Consider the following 22462-nt stretch of genomic DNA (forward strand, 5'->3'; position numbering starts at 1 on the left):
CGAGGCCTTGTGGCCTGCTGTGATGTCTGCTGGAAACAGAGCAAAGAATTCTCCAGGACCTCAAGATCACTGCCAGGGACAAGCTCACAGCCATCCTGAACTTTAGCTTTCACTGTCGCCTATAAACAGAAGAGCTCTGACTTTTAGGACATTCTTTCCTTCGCCTTTCTGAACTTGGTGTTCCCTTTGACCAGTGAGAGTGTGGCAGCAGCTTCCTGGTGCACTGGGGAAAGTGTCTGCAGTGGCTCTTTGCTGTCTCAGACGTCAGTGGTTCCCCAGAGGGGAACCCCCCACCCCTGCGACCTTGCAGAGGAGCTAATCCCAGCCTTATCTAAATCCCTAGATAGCTCCTCCCTCACTTCTGGGCTCCTCCAGGCCACAGTTCTCACCATGACTCAACGTCAGAATATTCTGGGGAGAAACACAAAATGCCCAGACCCCTCCCTGGAGACTCAGACCCATGGGGATGCAGAGGGGCCACACCCTAGTCAAAAGCTCCCAAGTCAATCTTCTGAGACCTTCGGAACCCAGCTGGTGTCTCTTACCTCTATGGCTACACGACCTTAGAGATTCTGTTTCCCAGGCCTCAGGGGATCAGGCAGAGGACACTCAGGGAGCTGGATATCAGTCTGTGCTGGCAGAAGTGGCTCTTGCCCAGAGCCGCCTGTCCTCTGGAGGCTCTGACCCCTGAGCTTCCCAAGGCTTCCTCCTCCAACACCCACCCTCTCATCCTACGCACCCCCACCTAAAAAAGGTACCAGCCACACTGTCAATGTCCCAGGGTGGCAACGATGAGTTCTTGTCACTGAATTCCCAAAGCCCAATCGATGTTTCCCAAGTAAATGAATGAATTTGTACTACAGTCCCATATAACTGATGTCACTATGCCAGCAGCATCATGGAAAATTAAGTCTGTTCCCTACATATCGCCTGTAAAGCCAAAAAAGGAATTACTGGTTCATAGCAGCACTATTTACAATAGCCAAGACATGGAGACAGCCTAAATGTCCATCAACGGATGACTGGATAAAGAAGATGTGGTATATTTATACAGTGGAATACTATTCAGCCATAAAAACTGACAACATAACGCCATTTGCAGCAACATGGATGCTCCTGGAGAATGTCATTCTAAGTGAAGTAAGCCAGAAAGAGAAAGAAAAATACCATATGAGATCGCTCATATGTGGAATTAAAAAAATAAAAAGAACATAAATACTAAACAGAAACAGACTCATAGACATAGAATACAAACTTGTGGTTGCCAAGGGGGCAGAGGGTGGGAATGGAAAGATGGGATTTCAAAATTGTAGAATAGATAAACAAGATTATACTGTATAGCACAGGGACATATATACGAGATCTTATGGTAGCTCACAGAGAAAAAAATATGACAAGGAATATATATATGTTCATGTATAACTGAAAAATTGTGCTCTACACTGGAATGTGATACAACATTGTAAAATGATTATAAATCAATAAAAAATATTTTTAAAAAAATAGCATTTCTCAAACCTCAATCACTCGCTTATCATCTCCATGCACTGTTACTTCATTACTTAATTTTTATTTAAGTCTAAGTAATTTTAATAGAAATATGTTAATGTCAAAAGAAACCTTACTAGAAGATAACGTAAAAAGATACATGATCTTGGGGTAAATAAGAAAAAATAATTTAAACGTGAAACAAAAGTACTAAAGGAAAATACTGATGGTCTATATTAAATGTAAGATCTGTTACTCAGGAGACACATTTCCAGAATGAAAAGTTAAGCCAAAGCGTGTGAGAAGGCATTTGCTATGCATATATCTAACAAAGGACTCATATCCACAGTATTTTTAAGAAAAGCAAATAAGCAAAAAAACCCTCTTATAAATTAATAAGAAAAACAATGAGCAAAAGACATGAAGAGGCATTCACCAAAGAAGATATCTTAACGGTGAGTAAGCATTAGTCATCAATCTTCAGGAAATTGCAATTAGGACTACCACGAGATACCAGTCCACATCCAGCAACATGGATGCGGCTAGAAAGACACAGTATCAGATGCTGGTGAGGAAGCGAGGCAGCACTGCCGACACACGTGTTAACAGGTCCAACCACTCTGGAAAACTGTCTAGGACTATTTACTACAGATCTCACGCCCTGTGACCCAGCAACCTTACTTCTAGGTAGAAAAGCATTCACACGTATGCCAAAAGACTCATGCAAGAATTATCCTAGCATATTACTAGATGTGTAATAGCCAAACACTGAAAATGATTCAAATGTCCACTAATATGAGAATGAATTAATAAACTGTGGAAGAGTGATGTAGTAGAATCCTAGAAACCAATGAAAATAAATAAGCCACAGCACTCCATGGTGACACGGACGAATCTCATAAACGTACTGCCGAGTGAGAGAAACCAGCCACAAAGAGAATACAGTGTATGATTCCATGAAGATTAAGTTCAAAAGAGGCAAAAGGAACCTCTGCCAGTGGTTATCTTTGAGGAAGAGCAGAAGGCAGGCATCGGAGGTTCTGGTCATGTTCTATCTCTGATCCAAATCACAGTTATAATGGTTCATTCACATTACATGGGAGCGGTGTAGGTGACAACCCAATGAGTCACACCCCTTATGAGCTCTAGACTTTTGTGTGTGTGTGGTACTTACACTTCAATCGTGATAATTTTTAAAGGCTTGGTGTTTCCTGACTATTACATCACATTAATACCAAACTAAGCCAATTTATCCAATTCAGGAAGAGTGAAAGAGAATTATGTTGAGGGGAGGAAAATGTCAATTTCAAAAGCTGGATATTGTATGACTCCATTTATCGAACATTCTTGAAATAACAAAATGAGAGAAACGGAGCACAGGTCAGTGGTTGCCGAGAGTTAAGGGGCTAGGAGAGGGGGTGTGGCTATAAAGGGGCAGCACAAGGAAGCCTTTGAGTGATGGAACTGTTCTGTGTCTGTGGCGGTAGTTCCATGAAACTACACACATGGTACAATCACAGGAATGTGTACACACACACACACACGTGCCCAGGTATAACTGGTGGGATCTGAGGATGGTCTGTGCATTGTACTAATGCCAGTGGCCTGACACTGTTATTGTACCACGGTTATGCAGCACTGGAGGAAGCAGGGTGAAGGGTGCACAAGACCCCATTTGTCTGCAACTTCCTCTGGATCTATTCTTATTTCAAAATAAAAAGTTTTTTGAAGAGATGTGAAAAGGAAAAACTTACTCACAATCTAAGAAAGTTTATTTAACATAACCCATAAAGTCACCAGCTGTGCGGAGGGACAGGAGACTTGGGGGAACTTTGGTGTAAGATTTTGCAACCTCTCCCAAACTCATCCTAAAAACCTACGAAGATGCAGGTAAGGAAAGACTGTCAACAATGAATCAACCTCATGCCAGGTGCGGAAGAATATTCACCACCTACGAATCTGATGGAGATAGTTGGGGAAAAAAATGGAGATGACCAGAGGAGGGACCAAAAAACCCTTCATGTCTCTGGTATGCCTCCATTTTGAAACCCAAGGTCTGCAGCTGCTAGAAAACTGGACACCCGCCTCTAGAGCCCAGATGTCGTCCGGGCTTTCTGAGGTGGTCAGGCGCTCACCTCTCCCCCTAGCCAAGTTCCTGCACCTGTTTGGATCAGAGAGTCTTAAAAAACAACTGGACAGGAAGTAGGGGGAGGTGTGAGAGTGTGGGGTCAAGAGGAACACTGATGGGAGCACAAGAGGATAATCACAGCCCCCCACAAATCAGGATGTCTAAGAACCAGCACGGAGGGAAGAAGTGAGCACCTCAGAAGAGAAAAAACATGTAAAAGATAAAAGGCTGCTAGAAACTGGAAACTGTACTGGGTTTTCTTATTAATTGAAGTATAGTTGATGCACAATATTATATAAGTTTCAGGTGTACAGTATAGTGATTCACAATTTTTAAAGGTTATAGTCCATTTATGGTTATCATAAAATACTGGCTATATTCCTCATGTTGTACAATATAGCCTTGTAGCATATTTCATACAAACATCTTAATCCCCTACCAGTGTTGCCTCTCCCTTGCCTCTCCTCCTCAGTAACCACTAGTTTGTTCTCTAGATCTGGGAGTCTGCTTTTTTTTTTGTTATATCCACTAGTTTGTTGTACTTTTTAGATTCCACATATTAGTGATATATCATACAGTATTTGTCTTTCTCTGACTTATTTCACTTAGTATAATGCCCTCCAAGTCTACTCATGTTGCTGCAAAAGGCAAAATTTCATTCTTCTTCTATAGCTGAGTAGTATTCCAGTGTGTGTGTGTGTGTGTGTGTGTGTGTGTGTGTGTGTGTGTGTGTGTGTGTGTGTGTGTGTATGCCACATCTTCTTTATCCATTCATCTGTTGATGGACAGTTAGGTTGCTTCCATGTCTTGGCAATGGTAAATAATGCTGCTATAAACATTGAGGGGCATGTATCTTTGCCAATTAGCATTTTTGTTTTTTTCAGATATATACTCAGCAATGGAACTGCTGAGTCATATGGTAGCTCTACTTTTAGTTTGCATATTGGCCTGGTCAACACCTGTAGATCTGAGGAAGGGCTTAGACTGCCCCTAGTGGAGAAAATCTGACCAGATGTTGCCTCATTCAAAGATGAGTAAAGAACAAACACTGAAGTTTAGTCTGCTAGGAACAAAAATTCCACAAGAAGAACATGAATAGAGGTATGCCTTCCAAAAGACCCAGGGAAATAAGGTGATTTGATTGAATAATCAGGAAAATGTTTTTCTCATAAACTATTCATCCTGAGTATAGTGCAAGAAACATGGCCTCTACTTGCCATAAAAAGGATATACTGAAGTTAAAATATATATATATATAAACTCAATATATATATATATATATATATATATATATATATATATATATATATTAATATATATACTCAAAAACAGGAAATCTGATTGTTCAGGAACCATGAAAGAAAGTAAAGAATTATGCAAGAATTTCTTCTACGGAAAGTGTCCAGCTCAGATGAATTTACAGTCCAGTTCATTCAAACTTTCAAGGAATAGACATTCTATGTTCCTACACGTCCCAGACCTTTAAAAAAGACCATCCAAGCCTACCCTAGTTTTTAAGTTGCCGTATAGCTTCTTTAATGCCACACAAACTTGATTTTTTAAGTCAAAGAGTAGTATTAGTCCATAAAGAAAGTCAATGCACAATTGCAAAAAAAAATTCTCCAGGAAGATGGAATGATTTTAAACTTGCAGGCATATGCCGAAGAGAAGACTTCTTTGCTGTTGGCTTCCGTGAGGAGAGGTGTTCCTGAGGGGTGTTTGTATAGCTCTCTGCCACCCGACTCACTCCGCCCTGGGGGTAGCCTGTCTGATTGGCACACGGACACCAATAAATGGTGCGTGTGGTTCAGCTCTGCCCTGACTTCCTCCCTCTTGGAAGCAGGATGCTCTCAGGGAGCACGTGTCCCACTCTTCCTCAGGGGCTCTGCTCCTCTTGGGGGAGTGCTGCCCTGGTCTGGCCAGCAAGTCCACTGTGGCTCTGGTTTCAGATCGAGGCTTCTGGAGCCCACAGCCTTGGGCTGGCCACCCGGCCCCCACAGCATTAATCAACACACTCAGTGTACTGTCTGCTGTAGGCAGCAGCGAGGCCAGGACCCCTGATGAGACCTAGTGAAGACCCTGCCACCACAAAACCATTGGAGGAACAAAATAAATCTCTCCAAATCGCAAGGGGAGACTAGAAAAACCTCACAGGACAAATGCTTCATTTTAGACTGAAGAAGACCTTTATAGGCACGTTTGAGATGGAGTCAAAAAGAAGAGAAAACAGCCCTTGTTTTCCCAGTGTCCACGTCTCAGGCTTCCTAACCGAGGTTTGTCCAAGAGGAGTGTCACTCTGTCCCAATTCTGGACCCTCGCCTCCCCTCTCACTTCCAAAGGAGTCTGAAATACAGGTGTGACTGTTTATCACAGCACCTGAGCAGCCACTGAGACCATGTCGCCCCACCTCCTCCAGAGCCAGGAATCTGGGCTTCACCCCACTGCCCTCCACAGCTGTGCCAGACATCGGGTGATGACCAGGTGGAGCCCCAGAGAGCCGCCTGGCCTTGCAGCAATGGGGCCAGGCTCACAGCAAGGGCTTGGATGAAAAACCACACTGTCTGTGATAGAATGACAAACCTCCAGGTTCAAAGACACACACACACTAAGGTCAATCCACGAGGTATCTGGTTGGTAGAGGCTTCAAATCTCACCCAACCCAGGCATGAGGCAGAGCACTGAGGGCATGAGCTGCTTCAGGAAAACCATCCCAGTTCCATGATGGTGGGAAGTCAAGCGTCTTTCCTACAGATGAGAGACCACTTCCTGTGGAGGGCCAGTCCTGCTCATCCGGGCCATGGAAAACCCACTTTAACATACACGGAAACCTATTCTCTACCCCAGAACATTAGTTCTGGCAGAGTGCAGGTGCTCAATAAACAGGTTCATTTTTCTTGTTAAGTGCTGCTACCAACACTGGGCACATCTTGAGCTGGATCAGACAGGGACCCTGCCCCTAGACATTCAGAACCTCCCAGGATGCAAGAGAATCACTGTGATGTGAGAGAGAAGGGGACCAAGACCATGAGGAAGAGATACAGGAAAGCAAAAGAAAGATGATCAAGGCAGGCTTCCTGGAGGCAGCATCTGCAGAACCACGAAGTTCTAAGACAGGGGTCGGCAAGCTACAGCCCAAGTGAGGGCCAAATCCAGCCCACCGCCTGTGTCTGTGTGGCCCATGAGATAAGAACAGTTTTTACATTTTTAATGGTTATTTCAGTACCAACATAATATCCTCAACTTTGCTTTCTGGCCAGTAAAGTATATAATATTTACAATCTGATCTTTTAGAAATATCTGCCAACTCCTATAACTGAGGCACAAAAACAATCCCCAGATAGTATGTGAAAATCATAGCTCACGCTGGCCGAGAGCTTATTGTGTACTGTGTGTGCTCCACTGTACACACTTTATTTTGTGTCCACGAAAATCCTATAAAGGAGATTTTATCCCCTCTTTAGAGAGGCGGAAACTGAGTCATAGGGACATCAGTAACTTGCCCAGAGCCTCACAGCCAGTGAGAGTAGTGCCTGACCCCAAAGCTGCCTCCCCATCGCTGACTGAGACTTCTGTCCAGCTCCCTTTGGAGGAAACATGAGAGCCAGCTTTCACCACAGGGCATGTCTGAGAAACAAGCTCCGGTCTGGCTGTGAAAAAAGGGAGGCAGAAGAAGGGATGGTATAGCTTACTGGTAAAGTGCTTGCCTGACATGCAGGAGGTCCTGGGTTCAATTCCCAGTACCACCATTAAACTAAATAAATAAATAAACCTAATTATCTCCCCTCACCAAAAAAGTTTAAATAAATAAATAAATATTTTTAAAAATTAAAATTAAAAAAGGGAGGCAGAGGACAGAAATAGGTCAATTCATGCTGGGATCTGAATGCCAAGTAGGGAATTTTCTGCAACCAGTGCTTGGTAAATGACAGTGTATATGGTAATTTCACTGCAACACTATAGTAGCAAAATATTGAAAACAACCTAAATGTCCATCACTTGGTGGTTAAATAAACTGTGGAACATCCATTCAACAGAACATGATGCAAGTTTTAAAAAAAGAGAGTCTTCATCTTCACTGTATTCGTCAGCTACTGCTGTGTAACAAACTACCACAACTCCTAGTGGCACACAGTAAGCACTGATTTCTTGGTCTCCTACAAATCAGTTGGGCTCAGCTGGGGGCTCCAGGCTACAGCCTGAGCCTGTGTCCGCTCTACTCATCTCTCAGGCTCCTTGGACCAGTGACCTAAGTGCATACAGTCTTCTTGTGAAAACAGAAGGAGCAAATGGAAACAGGCAAAGTCTTGCAAGCCCTCAGTGCAGAACTTACACCTTGTCACCCCACCTTATTCCTCAACAAGGCACATGGACCCGCCTAAAGTCAAGGGGCTTTCTCCTTTCGTGAAGGGAACTTAAAAGTTATATGGCAAAGGGTGTGGACACAGGGAGAGGTGAAGAACTAGGCCAATGATTCAACCATGAAGAACTAGGATATTATGGAACAATATCCAAGATGTATTTTGGATACTTGCCATAGCTACACCTCTCCTTAGTCAAAGGGACAGCCGTGTACATAACCTTTCCCTCAAAGCTAAGGTTGTCTAGGGGCGAATCCACATCTAACACAAGCCCTTTGATGCCATCCACTCACAGAACTCAAAGTAGTTAAATCTGTACCACTCGCCACCCTGAAAATGAAGTAGGTAACATCTGTTCCACCTGTCACCTTGCTCATGATGTAAGTGACATTTGTTCCACCTGCCACCTTGACCTTCATTCTGCCACATCTCTAGAAAGGCCCCCAGTATTGAGAGAACAATGGACGCAGGCACCTAAGAATAACCAGCTGTCACCAGAGGCCCTCCTCGGCCTGGCACCCCCCACTGGTGCCCTCTCCTGACCCAGACCCGTGTTCCCAAATGCTGTGCCACCTGCCTCCTGCACCTGACCCTGACCCCGTCCCCGTCACCATCTCTCTCCCCGCCACATCTGCCTATCAGGACCTTCACAGTTTCCCTTCCCTCCAGCATGTCCTCCATGCCTCAATTTTGTTTTAATAGCAGAACAACGTGGACAAGTTTTCCAGACCAAAATCACTTCCACGGCACCCAGGGAATCGAAGCCAGAATGGCTGTCTTTGAGACGGGTGGGCCCAACCTGTTCAGACAGGGCTCTGAGGCCAAAGTCAGGGGGACAACCCTGAGTGGGCCAGAGTAGGGGGAGGGGGATGTACGTGTGGCAAGGAGGCAAGTTTAGACTTCAGAGTGTGTGCATGTGCATGCGTGTGTGTACACACATGTACACACATGTGTAGAGAAACGGGCCTGGAAAAATCTTTGTGAAAATGCCTCCCCAAATTGTAATACCTTCCAGTTCTGGTAATGAAGAAGTAAGATCATTCAAATCAGCCTTGGTGCTAAAGCTACTAAAAAAAAATCTGGAAAAATATTTTTTTAAATATGCTTGAAAGCACCTAAGAATGAACAAGGTAGGAAAGAACGCCCTGGCCCAGACCTGACAGCAGCAGAACCCAGAGAGGCGCGGCCCGCACTGGAAGCCGCGCCAGCCCTCTGGCTGGTGATGCTGAAGACACAGTTGGTGGGGCAAGGGGACCAATGGTCATGCCCAAGGCCCACCCGAGGGGAGAGTCTCATTACCACCCATTCGCTGAAACCCCAGAGGACCACAACGTCAGGGCGAACCGGCAGAAGCACAGCCCCAGCCTCTCCTGCATCCACCACACACCCCCCTGACGTGCGGGGCCCCCAAGGGCAAGCAGTGCGGCGCCCGCCTGCCCACTTTACGGTGGAGCAGAACTCTCATTTATTAAGTGACTCTGAACTTCATTGTTGTGGAGCTTGTGTTTTTACTTTAGGAGGCACTGTGAGTCACATCGATGATTTCTTTGATGGTAAGTTCACGGCAAGAAACACGGCCCCAAATCATTACACTGCGCCTCAGGGAACGTGCGCTTCCCTCTGTGACCATCACCTCTGTGACACGCTTTATGGGCTCACGCGGCCGCTGAAAAGGGAGCCTGCCTCTATAAATGCAAATCTCTGAAACGCTCTATTTCTTTCAAGCAGCTGAGCTGCGGAGCAGAAAGTCTAGAACCGGAAAATCTTGGGGTCAATTCCCTGTTTTACAACTGGTGAGCTGCAGGACGGCAGACAAATGACCCGTGTTACCGAGTCTCATTTTCCTCATATGTGCTGCTGCTGCTGCTGCTGCTGCTAATAATAATAATAATAATAATAATATCCACAATTCTCAGAGGGACATCCGGAGAGGGCAAGTGTGAAGCCCAGTGCCCGGCAATTACTGAGAGCTTAAGTGCTTAATACATGTTCACTATTACTAATTCAGCAGAAACATCATCCTAGATACCACAGTTTTAGAGTAATAGACACAATGATGGTAAGAGTAGTAGTTAATAATACTAGTAATGGCCATAGCTAGTGGGCCAGAGTGTGCCCATGAGTGTGGAAATAATGGCTTTGACCATCTTAAGGTAAGGAATTAAAGGACCGATCTTTTTACGTGATGGTGAAACGCCAGGCCTAGCGGCACATGCTTTGGAAGTACAAGACTTGATCTCTGACCGGGGAGCACCCTCCCTCTATAAGAAAGGCAGGCACAAGGCCGTGGGCAGTGGTGAGACCCCATGAGAAGCAGGATGATGCTATCTTTGAGGAGGAAGGGGGAAGGGAAGGGAAGGCAACTGAGAGCCCCAGGAAGTTCAGAAGTGACCTTCGTCATGTCAGTTGGGAAAAGATGGCTGTGAGTTACTTGCTCTGCAGAAGAGTGCAGCCGTGGATGTTTTCCCCTGTACATGGCAGGTTCAGAAGAGTCAGGAGGATATAGCTCAGCGGCAGAGAGCGTGTCTAGCAGGCATGAGGTCCTAGGTTCAATCCCCAGTGCCTCCATTAAAAATAAATATATAAAAAAACAGAAGAGGCAGCAGCCCCCACGTGGCCCCACGCTCGGGACTCTGCAGCCTGGGTCGTCCCTGGACCAGTGTCGGAGCCGGGGCCTCACTCACCCTCTCTGACCACATCACGGGCCACCGGGACACTGTGATCATCACTGGCAGCCTTCTCAGAGCTCTTGGTTCTCATGCCTTTTCTGTTGCTATTTTTACCTAAAAAGACAAAAAAAAAAAAAAAAGACAGATGCCTTCATCTCCACATATGTCAGGTCGTCCCAGGATGGTGAAGACTCAACGTCTTCCCCTGCAAGGCAGCCGTCTCCATCCTCTGAACCCAGTGATGGCACCTTGGACTCTGAGGTCCCTGTGGTCGAAGGAAAGTTAGCGTGTTACTGTGAACGCCCAGGGAAACAGCACTCCTAATAAAAACAATGTACACTTGCAGGCGGTTACTGTTCTCAGACACCAAACCTTCTGTGGAGTACCTGTGGCCCTCCTGGGGGCCTGAGCGTGACACCACATCTAATTGATTAAATGGAGCTGGAACTCCAGAACTCTGACCCCAGAGCTAGACCTCCTACCCTGCTGGGCTCCTCCCACCTAATTCCCTCCAAGGCCCTGGCTGGTACCTGGAGGGTGATGATGCCCACCACCCAGAGGGACTCCTTACTGGAGCCCAGGAACACTGCCTGCTCGTGCCTCACTGGCCCCTCCAACTTCCTCTCACACTGTGCTCTCCCTCTCTCTCTGCTCCATGAAAGCTGGCTTCCTTTCAGCCTTCAGTCCACGATTCCTGCCCACCATTCAGCCTTCAGTCCACGTTTCCTGCCCACCAGAACCTGGCCTGGGCTGTTCCTCCTCCTGGAGCGCCCTTCCGTTCACTCTCCATCTATTTAACTCCCACTGATCTTGCAAATCCCAGCTCTGCCGTACCCTCTTTGAGATAGCTTTCCTGAACTTCCTAACTAAATGAACACCTCCTTTGATGGGCTGGGATAACACTCATCTTTGGTCAGGTTGTCTCCATGTGGAGCCTGAGGCAAGGGTTCAGTGCATGTAGTTTATTGAGGGAGGGCTCTAAGGGGAAAGGGAAGGAGGAAACAGGATGGGGCAGAGGAAGGAGCTAAGTTCGGCTGTGTTCCTCACCAGGGTCACTCAGCCTGATCCCGCAGGGAGCTCTGGGGCAGGAATTGCACACAGTGCTGTCCCCACCTTGAGATAAGGAGCCACCTTCTTGTGCCAGTCAGCCTCTGGCTACAGACTGATCAACTGGGGAGTGGGAAACATCACCCTCCAAAGCAATGTTCCAGAGAAAGGAGCAGCCATGAGCCAGCACAGCCAACACCCCGGCAGCTGTGGGACAGGTGTGCCCGAGGGAAGGGTGGGTCCCCACAGTGGGGTGTCGGCAGCCCGCACTACAGCTCCACACCCTTGTCTTGTGTCTCACCATCACACACCTGTAACGTGTTCTGTTCGTGCGGGCAGGAACTTGTTAGCTATTGCTCGCTGCTGCATCTCCAGAGAATGGTTGAGTCCTACATAATGGGCCATGATGAAAGAAGGACCATGAATGATGATGAGTCAGTGAATGACCACCAGACAAAAATAAGAGCAGGGAAGGTCTGTGGAGAAAGACACTTAGTTTCAACTTTAATAGGCAAGTTGGAATACCAAAAGCATCCAGCGGATTGTGCCAATTAATGAAATCATTTCAGACAGTACTAGAGTCACCCAAAAGAGATATTTCTCAAGAAAGCCTTAAATCTTCAAAACAATTTCGAGGGTGCACTGGGCCCAGCCAAGGCCAGTCCCCCCTCCACCACATTCTTGGGTGAGGCCTGCTGGGCGTACCTTTCTTTTTTCATGAAAGCTAAGAAAAAACACAAAGTTCAATGGTCTCCTCGGGTCAAGGAAATCAATGAACCAAAACACTCAGAAAGGCCAGAGGAGGAAGGCTGCCAACCTGAGTGCATCTGACATCAGCCTGAGGTCACCTCGGCCTCTGGCCCGGTCCTGTGGGTGACCTCCAGAGACAGCCTCTTCTGAAAGAGCCTGATGGAAGGAATGCAAAGACCTTGATTGTCAGGGGAAACAGGTGCCATAACTTTTGAGAATGCAGAGTCTGATTTGGTAGAAAGATAAGCTGTTATGGGGGGAAAAAGTTTTACAAAATATGAGAGGAAAAAGCCAAAGTTCTGGAAAAGAATGTTCCACCCAACCCTCCTCAGAAGTCGGCCACTGATTGCAGGCCTTCTCCCTGCCAGAGCAACCCCACGAGCCTCCAGGAACATCATGGGAGAGAGAGAGTCAAAGAGCATGGTCCAGGGGGAGCGTATAGCTCAGTGGAAGAGTGTGTGTTTAGCATGGTTGTGGTCCTGGGTTCAATCCTCGGTACCACCATTAAATAAATAAACTAATAAATAAATAAATAAATAAACCTAATTATCTCCCCTACCAAATAAATAAATAAATAAATAATTTTTTTTTTAAAAGGGGGGCATGGTCCCCCGAACACCCTCAGCCTCCTTCCCCTGGGCTAGACCCACGCCCACAAGGAAAACATCCCTGCTCAGCCCTGGGAATCCAATGAAGGCCCAGATTGGGGGCAGATGTGCGATCACCCCGAGGCTGACATGTGGGGAACAGAACCCTCCCGGGGAGTTGCAGAGTGGCAGAGACAACAGGAGAGGCCCTGTCACCTTCTCTAGGGGAGATCCACGTCCAGGATTTGCATCTGGTGCCAGCCCGACGCGGCCAGGTTCTGCCACCGCACTGACCACGTGTGTCCTCGGGGGGTCCTTTCACCCCTCTGTGCTCCGCCCCCTCACCAGTAAGACGAGGAGACACAGCACCTGCCTCAGCGGGACTTGGGAAGAGGAAACAGACAACGCCTATCACAGCACGTCGGGCAGCACCTGACCTGCAGGGACCCCCAAACAAAGACAGCCTCCGCCTTCGCATCATTAATATTAGTACTGCATCCCCCCACGTCACACAGCACCATCCAGCTGCTGGAACAGCCAACAAGGGGAGCATGGGTCACAACTTACGAGGCATTTCTGCATAGATAAAAACACTGGATCTTGGCCCAGGCCCCTCTGGGGCAGGAAGCTTGCTAGGAGCATTATCCTCCAGCTGGGGACACTGAGGTTCAGAGGAGAAGAGACCCAGCTAGGCTCACAGACAGAGCCAGGAGGTAGCAGAGCAGGAGCCTGACACCAAGCCTGGGCCCTTCCCAGCCTCTGCTTCTCTTTCAGCAAGAAAGGCAACATATGGCCTGTACAGATGAAAGAAAGAGTAGAGTGGCAACAGCATCCAGAGAAAGAGCCAGAATCAAATCAACATCTCCATCTGGGCGGCGTGACAAAACTGAATTCCTTACAAGTAGCAAACTGAACTGCCAGGGCGGACCACATAATCTATTCCGGTCTCTGGTGACAAATATCAGGCTTCCTGGTTGATAGCAAACTATTTTTCCCCCTCTCTAGACAAGCTGCTTACAGTAGCAACCCCAGAAACTCAAAAAATTCTTTGCTGCATATTTGCATTTTCCCCAGGAAATTCCAGCCCAATGGCATCTGCACTCCGGCTCGGGAAGGACTCAGCCCTGGGATCTGAGCTTCTACCTGGCTCTTGTGAAGGAACCCACATAAGGAGGAAGGCTCTGGCCCCAAGACACTGCGGGCTCTCCCAGAAAGGCAGCCTCGTGGTTTCTGAACACTGGGGGAGCAAGGAGGGCTCTGCAGGTGAATGCGAAAAGCCGAAACAAAAGTGGTTCAAAACGTGTGCTCCCTGCAGGTGTCAGCGGGAAAATGGGCTGTGACACCAGGAAGGAACAGCTGGTGCCCTTATCCAGTCCCCAAATCTGAGAAGTCAAGCTCCTGGTGGAAACATGTTTCTCAGGGATCAAGTGACGCCTCAAAAAAAAAGGGCTGAGTGGCTGAATGATGCGCACGCTTCTGTTAATTAGTGACCTGAATGGTCTGGGCTGGAGATGGAGGCACCAGTGCAATTTTCTAAGTGCTTTTTACCAGGGGTGGACCAAAATCAATTGATCCATCAACCAATCAATCGATCAATCTATCAGAAATCCTCCCCTGCTCCTGGTCAGCTGTGTCTTCCCTGGCAAAGGAGCTGGTCAGCCTGTGTCCTCCTCTGGGCTGGTCTCCAGTGCAGAAGACTTAGTCTCCACCAGGGTCCCTGGAGCAGGACGGACAGCCACTCCCAGCCTCTGTGCAGAAGCAGCCACCGTCCTGATTTGCAACCAAACAAGAAGCTCTTTGCCTTTCAAGAGACACCGGCATCACAGCAGCAGGGCACTGTGGGTACCTGCCTGTCTCGCTGTGGGTTCTGCCTGGAACTGGCTTGAGACAAGGCCATGGGTGCAAGGGTGCATGTGGGAGATGATTCTCTGAAGCACAAGTGAAGAAGTGAAGGGAATGAGAAGGAAATGCCAATAACCCAGGCTGTGTCACCGAGCGACACCGACGTGGCTGGACCTGGGGACCAGGGTTGAAGCTGCCTCTGACACATCCTTCGGAAGACTGTGCACTGACCCTTCTAACCTCCCACCATCTCCAGAAGCTTGGTCTATTATTATTCCTGAGTCACAGAGAGGAATTCGAGGCATGGGGAAGTCACGTGTGCCCGTGAGTGGCAGAGCCAGATTTTGAATCTCTCTGAATCCTGAACAAACTTTACCGAACACCTACCCATGCCTCGTGTGTGTGCCAAGTATTCCATAAAAATCTGACATAGAGTCTCAAATTAACATCTGACGAGGTCTTGTGCCACTCGGACCATTCATTCTATGATGCCCAGGTCAGTAGCCAAATAGATGCCAGCCAGAATAGACACTAGCCATTTCAGAAGCCATCCAAAGGCACCCTAATTTTATGAGTTTCAGGATTCCAGAGACGCAGCGTTGGTGGCAGGGGCCTCAGAAGTTCACAGAGGGCAGAGCCGCTGCTGGAGATGCCAAGCCTGAGAGCTCAGGCTCCCCGGCCACCTCAGGGACATCCAGCAGGCACACCCCCCACTTCAAAAATCCAGGTTCAAGGGCCCAGGCTGCCATTGTCATGGGACTGAGGGCATCATCCCCTGTGAGATGTGGCAGCCAGGGAGGCTCAGGGCACACAGGAAACGCAATGGCTCTTTTCAAGAACCACAGTGTCCAGCCCAGCTTCCCCAAACATGCGAGTGCTTCTCCCGTCATCACCCACGCATACATAAACCCTGGCTCCTGGAACCATGGGCACCGGCAGGAGAACTGCCAGCACGAAGAGTTGACTTTGGAAAGCATTTTGGAAACAGAGGTGGTGTCTTAGAAAGCTGCTTGCTGATGTACACGAGAAGACCTTTTTTTTTTTTAAATAAAAAGTCCTTTCCCTTGGAATTTTGCAGGGAGTTGATCCGGGCAAAAACACTCTGGATTTAACTCTTCAAGAGAGCTTACAATATCCTAATATAAAGATTTCTTGTTATTTGTTTAGGTGTGCTGATAGCCGAGTGATTGTTTTTAAAATACGTAGTGAAATACTTACAAACACACTCTCCTAATCCTCGCGCTCCGGCTTTGCCCAAGAAAGGCATTTATTTTCACGTGAAGGCCAAACCCTGCAAGACGCCGTGAAGAGTGCTGAAGCAAAAGCTTAAAAGTGAAGCTCTTTCCAGCCACTGGCTTGCAGCGCACAACAGAAAGGGCTTTGTTTACAACCAAACATGCTTAAATAACAACTCTTCGGTTATCGCCGCCCCCCTCCCGACCCGGCCCAGGCCGGGACACAACACAGCACAGAGTGCAAACTCGCCGATTCTGGGCACAGATGTACAAACGTGGCTCGCTGCCCGCTCGGCAAATTCCACGGGCTCAGGACCATGGACCAAAACCGTGGCCGCGATGCGGGCGGGCGCGCACTCCAACAGAGGCGGATTCTCTCCAGGCTGCGAGGAAAGCAGCAAACAAGTAGGAACCCCAAAGTTACAGGCGACTCCGAACCCCATGGAGGGAGAAGAACCGAACACCTCCGACAAAACACCCTTAACATCTTCACCTACTTAGAGTCTTGTTGACCAACTGGTTTGTTTTTGACTGCCACTCAGGAGGCAGAAGGCAAGTCAGTTACGTAACCATGGTTTACTTCTCCGTTCCATTTTATTCTCTGAAAATGGCCCCAAACCAAGGTTGTTAATTTGGAGATGACGTGCAAAGTCCACCCCACATCCACTCGCATGCCCAAGATGTGGTCCCTCCTCTCACTCTTCACCCTGAGATGATGCACACTGGGGCTCGGAGATTCATTCTTTGGACCTCAAAGCATTCCAACAGCAGGGATCTAGAAATGACTGAATTTGGCTGGAAACTGTTGAACAAATGGAATTAGAGAGAAGCAGCTTGTCAGGTTCCCATGAGGAAGAATATTCTAGCAATCAGAATGGATGGCAAGGGGGGGGGTGGTGACAGCCCGTCAGTGGAAGCGTATGAGCCCAGACTGGTGTCGAAATAAATTTCTAGGCCCAAGATGGAGCTGCTCCTGCCCAAGTGCCACATCAGCAAACCAAAATTGAGATAAGCTTCCTGTCCCTAAAAATCTCCTCTTTTGACCAGAAACACAGTCAGCCAATTCCCAAATGCCAAGTCAACCCTGGGCATTCTCAGCCCAAACAAAGCTAACTGTGTAGCCCTTGCCAACCAGATAATTTCTAGTTTTCTCTTCCTTGTTCTTTATTCTTTATCCTGAAAAAGTTTCCTGCCTTCTGCCCCCTTTTGTAGTTCTCCACAAGGAGACTGTCCACTTCATGAAGAACTAAATAAAGTTTGCAGCACCTAAATTACCTTCTTTAATCATTTTTTGATACTGGGGGCGCTGACTGTCGGAATCTTGCAATGAACAAGAATTTGCATGCCATGAACACTTGGGTCCCTTCAAGTTCTTAAATTCTGGGATGAACTGATGCTCACAGTGAGGACCTCAGAAACTGTGTAATACTAAGTCCCACTTAGCCTCAGAAAAGGATTCCACAGTTCTGCATCCTGATGGTGGTGGTGGCTCCATAAATTCACAGATGAGAGACAGTGCAGAGAACTACACACACACACACATGTGCATGTGAAAACCGAGGAAACGTGGAGTATGTTAGCTAATTAGAAGTACTGGACCAACGTCAATTTCCTGGTTTGATATTGTATACAGCAGTGATTCTCAACCCATCGGAGACCTGTGGCAACATCCATAGAGACGTTTTCAGTTGTTTCATCTAGGGGGAGGATGCTACTAGCATCTGGTGGGTCAAGGCCAGGGATGCTGCCGAACACCCTGCAGCGCACAGGACAGCCTCCCCGCCCCCCACACACAACTAGCCCCAAAACGTCAATGCCGCCAAGGCTGAGAAATCCTGTGCTATAGTTCTGAAGAACATTACCATCACTGGGGGAAACTGGGGGAAGGGGACACAGGACCTCATTGTACTATTTTTGCAGTTTCCTGTGGGCCTATAATTATTTCAAAATAAAAGCTCAAACAATTTTTTTTTTAAGATTCCATTCTATGCAGTGTATCAGGGCACTACTTCTCCGGGAATCTGTCAGCCACTCATAGAAAAATGCAGTGTTCTCAATTAACTAAGGACTCAGCTGTCCACGCCACTTCCAGGAAAATGTCAGCCCATGACATCCACTTTGCATTTCTATGGTGGCGTGAAGAAACAGCCAAGGGTCAAAGCCAAACTCACACCAAGATCAAATCCCCAGTGCCCTTGACTCCTTAAGTCAGACTTCCTATGGGATTCAGTAGGACTCCCTCCTCAGCGCACAGAACATCTGTCTTCCATCTTCCCCTGAGCCCAGCCTTTATGCAAGACACAGCCTATCCAGAAAATATTTTATCGATGAGATGTTATATATGCTTTTACATTCTTATTTTTCTCTAAATCCACCCCCTCACTCCCACCTCAGTGCCAAGACAGTGCCTGGAGTGTAGCAGGCACCACCCACCCAGCCCAGAAGTTCACAATAAACACGCCCAGCAGTCCTTCCTCTATAAATGCTTTGCTGCGACATTATGACAACCTTCTTATGGAATGGTCCAGCGCTGCGATGAATGCTTCTATTTCTATTACATCATGCGAAGTACATATATCAAGTCACCACTTAGGAGGGGAAAATGCATTTTCTTTTAGTACAATTTAACTGCACAAAGCAATCACCAACTCCCCTAATCAAGATCATTCTTAAGCCAAGCTCCCTCACTTCAGGTCCAGGGTGGACTTCAGGTCCTCTGGTCAAATGCAAAAAAAGCAAGGTGGGGGGAACCAGAGTTAAAAGAATATAATAAAAGTGCCCCCTGCCTTGTCGGAGTTGGGGGTTCAGAAAAGCCCCACACAAGTATTAGAAGCACACACTGAAATGGCAGCAGGCCTGAAGGCAGCGCTCCCGGAGCAGATCCAGGGACCTGTTTTCAGTCTGGGTGCTCAGCCACGCAGCCCTCAACACACCTGCAATTACCTCCTCCAAGCCCGCCAACTTTGGGGTGTTCCGGGAGGGCGGGGCCGGGGCTGTCGTGCTCTCCCCTCCCCCAGGACCTCACCCAGCACCTGGTGTCGAACAGGTTCTTGGTAACCACCTGTGGACTAATGAACAGCCCCAGAAGGACGAGCACAACCATGAGCTGACACTACTGCGAGCTTTTGCTGAAAACCTCGCAGAACAGTTGACAAAGTGAGGTAGCAGGCGCGGGTCACCCTGCTCGGATGAAGAAGCTGAGGTCCAGGAGGCTGAGCGCTGAGCCCCAAACCCGGGTGCTAAGTGCAGCCCTCAGTCTAGGAGTCCTCAGTCTTCTCTCACGTTCCCCCTGCCAAGCCCCCACCCCCAGTAAACACCAGAACCTAACAAGCGTATCTCCCACCCACCCTGCCCCACCATGCCCAGTGCCAGGCTAACCACACAGCAGATGCTGAAAACCAAAAACCCACAAGCCTGATTCAAACCACCAAACGAAAAAGGCCTTGGGTTAAAAGCGCAGGAGACAGGCTTTCAAATCTCCCAAGCCTGTGAGGGACTCCGAGCAGCTTGCTTACATGGTCTGAGCATGCTTCCTCACCTGTAAAGTAACAAGAATATCCACCCCTCGGAGCCCCTGAAAGAATTAAATGAGACACTCGTACATAAAGCTCCTAAGAGAGTCACAGTGGATGTTCTGCAAATGGATCTTTTCCCACTTCTACTCCGGTTATTAAATCAGTATGGTTTTTACAAATCTTAACATCCATGATTCCCCAGAAAATACGGGAAATTCTGAATGGTTCTGTTCACGGTTACACAACTCACAGAACTGCCTGGGGATTTACAGAGTTGCCCGCAAAGTGAAATATGCCACAACACGCCCCCCACCACCACTCAGGGAAGCACAACGGGGTTGCTGAGCTGGACCCACGCACTCGAGCTTTCTGTGTCCCCATCTTCACTCCTTTCCCGCCGCCTCACTGCTGTTTTTCATGAACAGTTTAACCAAACAAAGGTGATGCCTTTCAAGCCGAGAGCCGTGTCACGGTGCCACTGGCATGTATCTCCTTTCAGGGAAGGGCCATTACAAGGCGGGAGAATTTGGCCCTAATCCTGCTCACTCCTCAGTCTTGAAATCCTAGGACCCAGCCCCTTGCAATTCAAGCAAAGAACACTTGGACCAATTAAGAGAAAGTTCCCTCTTCACAAGGAGTGTAAGAAACCGAATGGAAGTCATGTCCCCAAGACAGGGTAGGCAGAAAGTGGGGACAGATTTGAGGAGGGTGAGTGATAAGGCTAGAAGGCGGGCACACCAGGTGCCACTGGGCTTCCCTGGCATCCTGCCGCTCGACCCCTCCGCAGGCACGGGAGTCCGGCTGCAGCCCAAGACTCCCCAGCAGAAGCTTTGCCATCCTGCCCCAAGTGGACAGAGGATTCCAGGGACCTACAGAAAGCGGGAGGGAGGGAGCTGAGAGGGGACACCGGCTGGGTGAAGGCCCACTGCTGAGTTCTCCCCAGACCACTGCGCCAAAACAGACCAGCCGGTCACATCGCCAAATCGGAAATTCAGTCTCAAGAAAACGCCCTGTGAGAAGACTGAAAAAGTAGACCGAGTCGGAAGAAGTGTCCAGCAGAAAGATTTTGTGCCCAGTAAATTTCAAACTTGGGGCAGAGGGACTAGTTCTCCAGGCAGCTTCCCAAGGGCAGGGTCCCTCTCTACCTGAGGGGGGAATGCTGAGCAGGTTTAAGTTCTGGGGCGCTCGGAGGGGCCCGGGCCATGCGCAGTGCAGTGCCTAGGGAGGCGGGGGGGGAGGAGGGCAGTGATGGGAGGTTCACGGGCCTTTCTCATCCCAGGCACACGGACGCACAGGGAAGCCAGATGTCGTCTGGGACCCAGCGGGCCACCACTGGGAGAGGCGCACGGCCACGGGCGCCCCCTCGGGCCGCTCAGCGCAGAAAGTTACTCACCTGGGAGAGGCGTCTCCGGAGCCAACTTCTTCTTGGGAGCTTTTTTGGGCTTGGCCGCCTTCTTGGGCGGCCTGGGCTCGGGCGGGCGCGGTTCCCGCTCCTCCTTCCCGGGCCCCGGGGGCAGCGGCGGCGAGAAGGGCTCGGGCTTGGGCTCGGGCTCCGGGCGTGCGTAATAAGGCTCCCGGTTCCAGATCTCCTGCACGTAGTAGTCGGGGTCCTCGACGGCTGCGCGCTGGGCCCCGGCCCCGGCCAGGACCACCGTCAGGAGCGCGAGGAACAGCGCCAGCGCGGCGGCCCCCCGGCGGGCCATGCCCGCTCCGCCCCGCGCCCTCGGCAGGGTCACGGCGGCCGAGAGCCCCGGGCGGGCGGCGGGCGCGGACGGCGGCGCGAGGCAGGGGCGCCGGGCACGGCAGCGGGGCGCGCGGGGCGTGGAGGCGGCCGGCCGGCGGCGCGTGTGACCCGCCCGCCGGGCTGGGCTGGGAGGGGCCGGGCGGGACCGACAGGGGCGGGCAGGGGCGCGCCGAGGCGCGGGGCGGGCGCAGGGGGGCGGCCCCGCCCTTCCTTCCTTCCTCTTTGCCTCCCTTTCCCCGTCGACCCCGCAGAGGCCGCCCTTGGAGCGGGGTATTGGGGCCCCTTCCATCCCATCAGCTGTCTCCAAACTTACCCCCTTCCCCGCACCCCTGAAGCTGGCCGGTGGTGGGCGCCTGCTTCCCAAGAGACTCAAAGGAGTTTCCATCTAGAAAGAAGGTCGAGCAGTTTTACAGGTTGGGGTAACGACCCGCAATGAGTAAGAATTCGCCCAAGGTCCTAAAGCAAATTAGAATCCAAAGCTCCGCCTCCAGCCCTCCTGACCCCTGCCCCGTCGCTGGCTCCACACCAGACACGGGTTCCCGCTGCAGGTACAAACCTCTCTCGCTACCTGAGTGTGATCCTGTTTCAGGAACTGTGGATGAGGAATTCCTGAGCCCCTAAGTCCCCAGGGTTCCCAGGAGTAAAGTTTCCGTAGGGGCAGGGCCTAGTGACCCTAGAGGGCCCCTGCTCCAGACTGAGACGTGGCACTGTTGGTCTGGGAGAGAAAGTGGAGTTACCCTGGGGCAGCCGTCCTAGGAGGCACGGCCACATTCGGTTCATGCAAAGAGCAGGCTCCTACCTCCAAGGCCCTCTGGGATCAGGCAGGGAGCTCACTACCTTTTGAAAAAGTACTTTCTTCCCTTGGACAATTTTGTGTTCCTCCTTCAGGCTGGGATGTTGGGGAAATAGGGCCTGCATTGGTTTCCTATTGCTGTTGTAACAAGTTAATACAAATTTAGTGGTTTAAAACAACACGTATTTATCTTACAGGTCTGCAGGTTAGAAGTCTGAGCAGGTGTCACTAGGCTAAAATGCAGGCATCCATCAGCAGGTTGCATTCCCTAGTGGAGCCTCTGGGGAAGAATCTTCCAGGCTCACA

The 22462-nt window shown here is 49.3% G+C and overlaps 1 protein-coding gene and 1 non-coding gene across 3 annotated transcripts in view; one reads left to right on the top strand and one right to left on the bottom strand.

Annotated features, from left to right (window-relative positions):
• The window catches only part of CPXM2 (carboxypeptidase X, M14 family member 2), a 120673-nt gene extending 99187 nt beyond the window's left edge, over positions 1 to 21486 (bottom strand). The window contains exons 1-2 of one of the 2 annotated variants that reach the window (XM_006220436.4): positions 21013 to 21486; positions 10659 to 10757 (exon numbers count right to left, since the gene is read on the bottom strand). In XM_006220436.4, coding sequence (XP_006220498.2) covers positions 10659 to 10757; positions 21013 to 21322 — 409 coding nt within the window. In that variant the 5' untranslated portion in view covers positions 21323 to 21486. The remainder of the gene's footprint in view (positions 1 to 10658; positions 10758 to 21012) is intronic. The other variant, XM_072972072.1, reaches the window with a different exon arrangement.
• Positions 7290 to 7362, top strand: TRNAV-GAC (transfer RNA valine (anticodon GAC)). The gene has a single exon. It is a non-coding gene; the product is annotated as a tRNA-Val (tRNA).
• Positions 21487 to 22462: the final 976 nt, after the last annotated feature.

This window comes from Vicugna pacos, chromosome 11, assembly GCF_048564905.1.
Source record: "Vicugna pacos chromosome 11, VicPac4, whole genome shotgun sequence".
Lineage (NCBI taxonomy): Eukaryota > Metazoa > Chordata > Mammalia > Artiodactyla > Camelidae > Vicugna > Vicugna pacos.